The sequence below is a fragment of the Schistocerca serialis genome, chromosome 3 (genome assembly GCF_023864345.2).
Source record: "Schistocerca serialis cubense isolate TAMUIC-IGC-003099 chromosome 3, iqSchSeri2.2, whole genome shotgun sequence".
NCBI lineage: Eukaryota > Metazoa > Arthropoda > Insecta > Orthoptera > Acrididae > Schistocerca > Schistocerca serialis.
The window spans coordinates 539,567,267-539,578,368 of NC_064640.1; the positions used below are offsets into that span (position 1 = coordinate 539,567,267).

The 11,102-nt window shown below is 35.4% G+C and overlaps 1 protein-coding gene across 1 annotated transcript in view; it reads left to right on the plus strand.

The window, feature by feature from the left end:
- The window catches only part of LOC126470414 (autophagy protein 5), a 120,631-nt gene extending 112,583 nt beyond the window's left edge, over positions 1-8,048 (plus strand). The window contains exon 6 of the mRNA XM_050098268.1: positions 1,949-8,048. Coding sequence (XP_049954225.1) covers positions 1,949-2,058 — 110 coding nt within the window. The 3' untranslated portion in view covers positions 2,059-8,048. The remainder of the gene's footprint in view (positions 1-1,948) is intronic.
- Positions 8,049-11,102: the final 3,054 nt, after the last annotated feature.

The following is an 11,102-nucleotide window of genomic DNA, read 5'->3' on the forward strand; positions in this document are numbered from 1 at the left end:
AGAATGGCAGCTAACTCTAAATATAGATAAATGTAAATTAATGCAGATGAATAGGAAAAAGAATCCTGTAATGTTTGAATACTCCATTAGTAGTGTAGCGCTTGACACAGTCACGTCGATTAAATATTTGGGCGTAACATTGCATAGTGATATGAAGTGGGACAAGCATGTAATGGCAGTTGTGGGGACGGCGGATAGTCATCTTCGGTCCATTGGTAGAATTTTGGGAAGATGTGGTTCAGCTGTAAAGGAGACCGCTTATAAAACACTAATACGACCTATTCTTGAGTACTGCTCGAGCGTTTGGGATCCCTATCAGGTCGGATTGAGGGAGGACATACAAGCAATTCAGAGGTGGGCTGCTAGATTTGTTACTGGTAGGTTTGATCATCACGCAAGTGTTACGGAAATGCTTCAGGAACTCGGGTGGGAGTCTCTGGAGGAAAGGAGGCATTCTTTTCGTGAAATGTTACTGAGGAAATTTAGAGAACCAGCATTTGAGGCTGACTGCAGTACAATTTTACTACCGCCAACTTACATTTTGTGGAAAGACCACAAAGATAAGAGAGATTAGGGCTCGTACAGAGGCATATAGGCAGTCATTTTTCCCTCGTTCTGTTTGGGAGTGGAACAGGGAGAGAAGATGATAGTTGTGGTACGAGGTACCCTCTGCCACGCACCGTATAGTGGATTGCGGAGTATGTATGTAGATGTAGATGTACTCAGAGATGAAGAAGCTTGCACAAGATAGAGTAGCATGGAGAGCTGCATCAAACCAGTCTCTGGACTGAAGACGACAACAACAACAACAACTACTACTACTACTACTACTACTACTACTACTACTACTTTCTCATTTATATTTGCCTTTTGATTTATTGGCTGTTTCAGTGAACAACGTGCAGGCTGTTGACCACGTTTCACGTTTTGTCGGTCGTAGCAATATGGCAAAGGACACTTAAGATTAAGTTCAGGACCTCTATTTCTCATGGTGTATTTTATCGACCTTTCTCAAAGTCCCTGTTTTTAGTTGTCTTTCCTTCTGTCAGTTGGGCTTAACATGTAATCCTTTTAACACCTTTTTTGTCTTTGTGTCCTACATCTCTGACATGGTCATGTATGACCCTAGTTGTTGTTGCACCCTAAAACAAAACAAAACAAAACTGTATCATATTACTGTATTAGTTGTAAACTTCTAAACTGCCAAAGGTTAAAGGAATGTGTAATGAAACTATAACACCATAGTGGGGAAGGCAAATGGAAGACATTTGCTTAGGTGCACTATACGTTTTTATAGGAATGATGCATAAGACTCTAATGTAAGCATTTGTAAAGTATTTCTCAAGCTTTTGATGTCCATATTAAGTTGAAGTTAAGGAAGGCATTTAAAGTATTGTGAGAATTGTTACAGATCAGAATAGATAACACAGAAGTATAAACGATTCTCAGCAAAAATAAATAGGAATCCCTGAAAGAAATGTTTTCTCAAAGAAGTTTGTCGGGAAAATTTAGAGGAGTGATGTTAGAGGTTGATTGCACTACCATTTTGCTGAATTTGTGAAAATCTCGTGTAGGGACCATGAGAATGAAATAAGAGAGGTAAATCACCGAATAGCAGAAATGGTGTCATCGACAGGCACACAAAGAAAGAGAATGGATGAAAACTTCGTTAGCTTATGGAAGAAATCAGTTGATGCTCAACATTGAAAACCTAGGAAATGGCTTTCTATGTGTATAATTGTGATAAGCTTAGATATTTTAATTCTGTTTACTTTGCACAGTTGTTCTAAACAAATTTTAATAATATTTAAATGTATTTAAAAATGTGGACATATGATAATAGTGACGGTATTTAATGTTTATGGTAAGAATAGTATTTTTTTGTTTTGAAACAGATGTATGGTTTCAGATTTTCATTGGCATAAAAAAGCTTGTCTTTATTTTCCAGTACGAGTGGTAACCCACGGAATTGAACCTCCATTAGACACTCCTCTGCAGTGGATGAGTGAACATCTCAGTTACCCAGACAACTTCCTGCATTTGTGTGTTCACACATAATATTTAAGCATATAGCTTTATTTTCTTATTAATTTATGGACTTTATAAATTTCATGTTATTTTCTCTTTGAGACTAGTTGTTTTTGTTTTGCTGTTTATTTTATGTATTATTTTATATTTTTATATTTTGTCTTATTTAAGATACCTGCCTAGTCCACTATCATGTATACATTTTGTGGTCAATGGAACAGTTTTGTGTTCTTTTGTCCATTGTTGTGCAAAATTGTATTAGCTCATAATGTGTTAGGTTTGGTTATAATTATCGAGTACACAGGTGGGAATTCTTAACATGTACTTTTTGAGTGTAATTGTATTAAATGTATTGGAATGAAAGTATGCTCTTTGAAATGCTTTACTAGATTATATTGCTTTGTAACTGGGTGTGGAAATTTGTGTTATGAATCTCATTTAAAATTCTTCAATTTTATTCTCCATGATATAAGTGAGGCATGTTTTCTGGATTGTTGAGTAAACTTGTGTACATTTTTGTGCACAGTTGTACATTGTCACTTAGTCTTAACAGATAACCTTATACATCGGATCAAAATACCTGTTCAGAATTTCTTATTTTAGAAAACTAGAATTTCCAGATGTGGATGATTGTTCTGTACCCACCTTATTAGATCACACAAGTAGTTTCCAAATCTATATATGGTTGCTTGTGCATAGCTGCTTGTGCATAGCAGTATTTTCCGTAATGATAGACTGTGGAAATTTGTAATTCATCCAGAATTTGATTAACAGTTACATTCTAAAAAGTGAGTTATTTGAGATATAGTTTTCAGTCATAATGTGCTTCTCTTCACATTGCTGTTTTTCTACTGAAAACAAAGAAAAAAACTTGTCTGACATTCTCTGTAGAAGTTTATGAAGACACCTGCTCCAAATCAGGAATACCAAGTTGCTATTTGTTTTCTTAACATCAAAATCCACCCAGTAATTCATGCATTTTTGATATCCCAGTTGTACTACACTCTTATGTACCGTGTTTTATGTATACCAGTTTATTTCTGTGATAAGTATATTTTAAAGTTAGCATTATTGCAAACAGTAAACAGTGACACAGCAGTTTATAATGTGTGTGTGTGTGTGTGTGTGTGTGTGTGTGTGTGTGTGTGTGTGTGTGTTTTGTGCATGCACGCTCTTGTAAAAAGTTGCAGAAATTTGAACTTAATGCACTCCTCAGTATTGGTACAAGTGGAGTGCTGTGACACACAGTTTGGATAAATAATCTCTCAATTGAGTCCCAAGTTGCTTCAAGAAAACAGGAACAATTTGCCACCTTCATTGAAAGATATTTCAGCAGAAGATGCATAAAATACTGTTTTGTAAGGCCTGAAGGTGAACCTCGCATTATTTCCAAGATTCGGAGTTATTTGCTGGATTTTAGTCTAGACTGCTGTCAGATATGCTTAAAACATTTATCTTGCAAAAGGCTGTGTATGCTAAAACATAAGAAGCCACAATTAAATGTTGATCAGCAATATCTTTTGGTATTAGAAATGCACATTGTCATGTGGCCATCACTTATTCATTACTTGATGTGGAATTTATAAGGAAAAAGCTGTACGCTTTCATCAGGGTTGATGTTCCTTGAATGAATTTTTTACCCTGCAGTGTGTGTGTGTGTGTGTGTGTGTGTGTGTGTGTTCGTTCTTGTTTTGTTTTGAAACTTCCTGGTTGATTAAAAGTATGTGTCACCAACTGGGACTCAAACCCAAAATCTTGCCTATTTCTTACCAACTGTGGTAGCCAGTGCCCTAGCAGCTTCTATTCTGCCAGTATCTCTCTCCTAGTTTCTAAACTTCACACAAATTCTCCCGCATAACTTGCTAGACTAGCACTCCTGGTAGAAATATAAAGTTGGTGCTTGTTTTCACTATTAACAGTACAGAGACACAGCTGCTTCGTAGCACATTTATGTAAATTGTGCATAGAATTATTGAGTTATGCACTTTTCATTTTGTTCTTCCTCTCTGTGGAAGGCACTGAAATTACTCTCGTAACTACTCGATATTTCGTATGCTGTATTTTATAGCTGTCTTACCTTAGCATCTCATTGCCTTTTAGTGTTACTTTGTTGTTCCTTTTTCTGCTCATCAATTAACTCAGTATCATTAAAATCGAACATTCATGCCTGTCGACAAACGCATTTTCTTATATTTCTTGATATGCTTATATCACAAAAATACAATGCACCCGACTTTGTTCTTTCACCTTATGATACCTTATTGTGTGGCAAAGTTTAGTTGCAGCGATAGGTGGGACTAGATTCTGATTTGTCAAGTTACACCATTTTACAATTAGTTAACAGTCTACTCATTGGTGTGTTTCTTCTGTTCCATACTTCTGAGTGCAACAGGGTAGGTTACTGTAGAAATTTCTTCTCTTCAGCCAAATATCCCAATGGGCTGAGGGTGGAGCAGAGGGATTCCAAATTGGAAATATTTGGGAGGGGGCTTCCAGTTCCAGCATTTGCCTAATCACCTAGGGTAGATCACATGAAAACCAGATTGCGCATTTTATGCGCTGATACTTTATGATATTTCATATGCAGCTGTGCTTTGTAAAGTAACTGAAGAATGGAACAAATACTAATGGAGTAAATAAAATAGTTGTTTCATGTGATGGAAATTTTCAGTTTAAATATTTAGCTATTTTGCTTTATCCACATCTGTCTTCCACTCTCAGGTTGATGTACGCTATCTTTAGGAGACGAGTATATACTGCCGTACAAGATTGTTCATTGATACAAATTTTGAGCATGATTAGAGGTTTCATTTCTGTTATCTTTGCATAAACATGATAAAAGTTATGCTGACACACACATTCTTCATTCTTCTAGTAGGCAGTCAATGAGCTATCTGCAACTGGGAGACACCACTGTATGTGAATCAGAATTACATGACATTAACTGTTCCCATAGAGCCAGCAATAATGTGTTGTAATCTTTGCAAACTCATGTACAATTGATGTAGTTCACCAAATTACAAAGAATAATGAAACAATAGCCTGGCACAGTGAGTCTTGACACCAGTTATGCCGAAAAAGCCAGACATCTCCGAAGACAGCCTTTGTTACACTTTACATTCCAAACTGCTTTAGATCTTATTTTTAACAGCTTTGTGATTCATATTTCATCTGTGTTTAACAATCTGAAATTTTGGGTATGATGATAATCATACCCCAAACTGTTTTACTGAACATTTTTTGCAAGAAATACTGCGAGTAAGTTATCTTTTTTATATGCTTCAGAGGATAGGTAACTGTATTCATCCAGACAAGAACTTGATGAATTTCTCCAGTAATCAAACTCTACACTGTAGAAATTGTGTTCAGCATTTTCCTACTTAGATTTCTTTTGTGTCAGATAGTTTGAGTGCTTTAACTCTTCATTGTGCTTATTGCATTCTGTGGAAGCCTTATAACATATTGTGCTGTAATTACAGTAGTGCTCAGGACATGGCAATTCTGCCGATATGGCACACACACATAGAGAGAGAGAGAGAGAGAGAGAGAGAGAGAGAGAGAGAGAGAGAGAGAGAACTGTGAACTTTACTGGTGTATTGTCATCTTCAATGACACTTTCCTGGGTATGTGTCTGTGTAGTCATGTTTTATAGATCATATCATGATGTTACCATTGTTGGGTTTCTAAGAGACAAACTTGTTTTACAACTCTTCGTGCAAAGCTTCAGTACATTTACTGTTTGTTTCTATAGCAATGAGCATGCTCAAATAAACATGTTGTCATTATTTGGTGACAATCATAAAGCAAATTACTCTATGATGATGATATACCACAATGTTATTTTTATGAAAACACACTGGTTTCAACAGGTATCACATGTCAGATTTTTCTGAAATATGGTCCAACATTAAAATAAAACATGCTGATAATGCTGCAGTAAAAGTTGAAAACTCATTTGTTACATATATCAGTTTTTTAAGATTACTTACATTTGAATACATTGATGTTCAAGCTAGAATTTTTTTAATCGATCAAAGTATAAAAAATTTAAATTATGGCTTATATTTTTAATAGTATAAATATCAGTATTTCTATGTGTTTTTGGTATATTGTAAATTAAAAAGTAGGAGCAACTGACATTATAGTCCCCATTGTGAGTCTGTCCAGAAAGCTTGTATAATAATTTGAACATTCTGTAATTTTGATTGGAATTATTAAATGCTTTCAGTTGACTGTTGAATAAATGTTCATTTGCGGCCAATAATTTTGAGATGTTGGAGAGTATCTTACGGGGGCTGTAGAAAAATTTAAAACATATGATAACTTGCCCCTGTCCTATGTCATTCATAAAGGCACTTAAACATTCAGGAATGTAATGTTGCCACACTATATTAGTGTAGCTATTATACCTTACAGCTTTATTATACATGATTACCATTGATTTGTTAGGATTTTTTGCTTTGTCTGACAAAGTAGAGTACAATTTTCTTCCAGTTCTGTACTTAAGTGAATGGTAAAGCTCTAAAGCCTAGGAAGCAGGCTCTCATTTCTGTGACTGTAAGGAGAGATGTAGATTTTACATATTGTTCTCGAATCAGTGTTATTGCTGTGTGTACTGAATGAGCCAAACAGTCTGGAGTATCTAACATCTTGATAGATTTGGTAATGAGTGTATTAAGTTTCCAGTGCAATGTGGAAACATAATTAACTGAAATGAGCTGACAAGAAAACAAGGAGGTCAGAGTGACCTCTTCTGGCACCCTTACATTTAGTGCATCATTGGACGTTAGTCATGTGGTACATACATTTTGTTGTTGTATTAACTGCCTGAAGGGCTAAGATGTCTTCCTGAAAATGCCTTTAGTTAAATTGCATGAGTAACTCTAGGTTTTGTAATATATTACATGAGAATGCTGGTTGATTGCAGTTTCATCTCTGAGTATTTGTTGCCAGTAATTTCAGCAGTCAAGCAGTTTTAAAATTGCACATGTATGTTATGAAATAATTAGTTTTGTACATTGGTCTGCATACTTAGTTACATGACTTTACCTTTGTAAAGTGGAGGTTGCAGCCCCTTAAAGATGTTTTATTTCGAAGTAGACTAACTGCCACTGAAATAACTACATAACAAAATAGGCTAAGTGTCTCATGCATTGTTAAATGAAGAATGTGCCTTAAAACTCCATAGTCTGCTGTGTCATTTCTGCCCTTCTGTGCTAGGATGTAGATAGAGGAAGAAATATAAGGAAATGTCTTTAAATTAGTAATTGTTTCTCAGTGCAGAAATGTCAAATAGTTTAATTATGCATGTCATTTATATTAGATTAAAAATACAACAGTTTTGGCCTCGGGATAATCAATGGATGTCTCCCATGTATGGATTATTATTCACGCTTTCATATGTTGTTATAAAAATTGTGTAAAGCAGCAGAAGTCATATTATTGCTTCTTTTAACTATGTTTATTGCACAGAATGAAAGGAATACATTCAAGTACAGATGTAAATACTGTATGCCAATAAAGTAAATTTGTTTCATTTTTGTCTAGAGTATTTGGGCCTAATCGTATTTTACATTTAACTTGGTATCCTAAATGATTCCACAGTTATTAAACAAAATATCATTCCTAAGCTGAAGTTCAATTTCACTGTTGTGATTTATGTGATCTCATATTTGAAAAAGAGAAACCGTCTAAAGATGTCCAGTGTAGCTGTATTTTCAAGGAACTTTGTGTTAATATCTGTAGTAATTTATTTTAAAAAGTCTTAAGTATTTCATTCTGTACTGTGAATCTGATTCCATGAGGTACTTAATGTTGTACGTAGTATTCATGTGCTTCATTAGTCACAGTGATGGAAAATGTATTTCACATTTTAGTAAGTACTTATTATACATTATGTCAACACTACCAACTGTGAATATTTGTTTTCAATGGTATCTGAAGTTGTGGGCTGCATTTGGGCTGCTGTTGTATGTTTTGTTGTATTTTCAGTGTGACAAATAAATGTGTTTCAAAATAAATTTTGTGTCTGTAATTTTGTAATAGTAAGTGTATGATTAGAGGTTTATTTCGTATCTACTGTTACATTTCTACATGGAACAGTAGTTAAATTTAAGGGCGTTACAAACTGGTGTTGTGAAGGTTTCATGTTCCTTTCTTTCCAGCAGATGTTGGTAGTTATGTTTCCTTGTACAAAATATTGTTGTTATCAGATCAAAAATAAAGAATTAGCTTTGATTTATGAAAAGTGTGTGGGGATCCCGAGAAACACTGGATTACTCAGAATGGAATGCATTTCTGGAACTCTGACAACTCATTTATTCATTAAGATAATGTCAGTGGTTTTGCAGTAAAATAAAGTACTTTGGTTTTCAAAACAGGTTCTTAAATGCCAGACCCTAGGTTGTAATAAATGAAAATTACTGCATGATTATTTAGTTACTCTATAAGTTACTGCACAGTGTGTGGCAGAGGGTTCCTTGTATCAGTGTTCCTTGTCATTGTGTCATTCTGTGGTTTCGTTAAATCAGTTAAGGCAAATACAGGATGGTTGGTTTCAGCTTGAGATCTGTTGCCGACAGTGTAATTCTTTGAGAGATGTTAAATTCTAAACTCACTTCCTTCCTTTATATTTCCATTCATGGTTGCTGTTGGGATGAAGCATGATAATGGCTGTAGACTTCAGTCCATATCACAATGTCTTGCTTTTATCGAGATAGCAATTGGAAAAAATATGTACTATCTGCACACTTTTGGTTGCAATGAAATACAGAAGATTCCAACTTAGCAAATGACAGGCATGCAAAGATAATTAATGTTCATATGCTGCTTATAATCAAAACTGAAATTGACTCATACGATAAATCAGATGTGAGAGGCGACAACTATGATAGACCAAGAAGTACTTAATCACTCATCTTCAAGAAAACTGCTTACTGCAGCATACAACAGCTCTCATATGCTGCAGATGCACAAGTTAACAAACATGTTGTTCATCATAAATCTTCTGGTTCTTGATATGGGTCCAACAAGCAGAAAAAAATAGTGCGAGTGGAGGGGGGGTGGGGGGATGAGAGAGTTTTTAAAATAGTGTGTGGCTGGTAATAGTCTCACAGTTTTAAAAATTGACACTTCATATGACATGCAGTATAATAGAGAAACCTGTCACAAATCGTGCCATTTTTGTTTATATTTTCTTCCTTAATTTGATACATTGTAAGACAGATGCATTGTGCCAGAAGATGATCCTCATGATCATCTTGTAAGCTACTTCCTTCATAAAGAAGTTACACTGCAAATGAATTTCAGTTGGTGTTTACATGTACCATTTTTAAGATTCACATGTTTGTGTTATTTTTATCATACAGAGGTATATAAATGATGACACTGATTCAAGTGATTCATCATTGGCTATGCTTATATACATTAGTTTTCTTTTGGGTATATTTACAATATTGTCATCACTCCAGCTGTTGATCAGCTGAGAGATCAGACTATTAACATTTCTCATAAGAGATCACATTTTTGGTAACAACAGCATAGTTTATTATTGATCTATACATAGAGCTTTATGTAGATAATAATATTCACAGTAATAAAAATTCTGTGGGTAAAAGTGTACACAGTTGGGGGGGGGGGGGGGGGTTACATGCAGGTACATCTGTGGATACATATATAAAATATACACAGAAATAAGTATCATTTGTATAGTAGATGCTAATCTCTGCATGATTGAATAAAGCATCATCATATGTAATCAGGCTATGTTATATTAAAATTTGGGTATGATCTATTTCTTACTACCTATTCTACAGAATTTGCAAATTTGGGTATGAGACTTCTTCACATCAAGTTGTGTGAAGGAGATAGCAATAAGCTTAACTTTGATGCAGCTGACATTTAGATATTTCCAACAGTCATTCATAGAAAGACATCTAGGCCAGACATATGGGCTTCAGCAGGAAAAAGTAGTTCAAGTCAAATACAAGGATATCATCAGAGCTGCAGCATACCAAATGACTGATATTCTTTGTTAACTCTGTAGACAAAATTGTTATTTTTGCATTTGATGAAGACTTCTCACTTAGCCTTCTTTATGGTCTGTTTAAACACAACCATCCTGTGTGTGACACATTAAGTTCAATAAAAGAATAACTTGTGATAATTTTTTTAAAAAACTAAGTATTCTTTATTCAGAGCAAATTTCTGTAAAATCACTTCTTTCCGGCCACTAATAATGTAAGTTTGTTCCCATAATGTGGTACTGCAGTATAAGTAGTAAGTTTTTCATGATAATTTTCCCGATGTTGTGTACGACTTCTTAGACACTGAGGTGACCAGTAATAATGCAGTTGCTTTGTACACCCTAAATAAGTAATACTTCATTAATTGCAACAAAACTTACCTTTGCTCACCAGGCTTGGCTGTAACTATGAAACTGCACGTGTTGATGAGCAGTTCAGAACACACTAAATGAGCCATGATTACTTTGTGGCAAACTGATACAAGTTCAGAAGGGCTGTACTGCAGCTTCACTACAGTCACTAGAAAACACAAGTTCATAGACACTTGTTGACACTTCTGATAGCGTTGGTGTTTAGGCACAGTTTACAGGAGACGTAAGTCTCTTCACTCCCTAATGGTTGACATGGGCTATGTCATGGCGAGAAGGCAGCGTGATGACATTACTCCGACAGGAACTTCATGGAAGTGGGCAGGATCTGACCTCAAACAGAACTGCCCTCCTGGCCTCTGGCAATGCTATTCCAGGGCAGAGGTGCCTCAGAACTACGGGAGACCCGGCTTCTTCGTAGCATCTCATTGGCATCTCATGATACCAGTTTACTGTGCAGTATCTCTGTGGCGGTCATTACTTCTTGCACTGCTCTCGATATTCGACCACACCGCATCAGTAATACGTGTAGAAAAATTTTGGATGATTCGTATTGACCCTATTGCTTCATAGTGAATCCATAACTTTCTTAGTCAATTGCAGACAAATTAAACTACTCCTGTTTACTATCACATAATCAGGAAAATTGCACACAATGTTTTTAAATGTTCTCACTATGTAC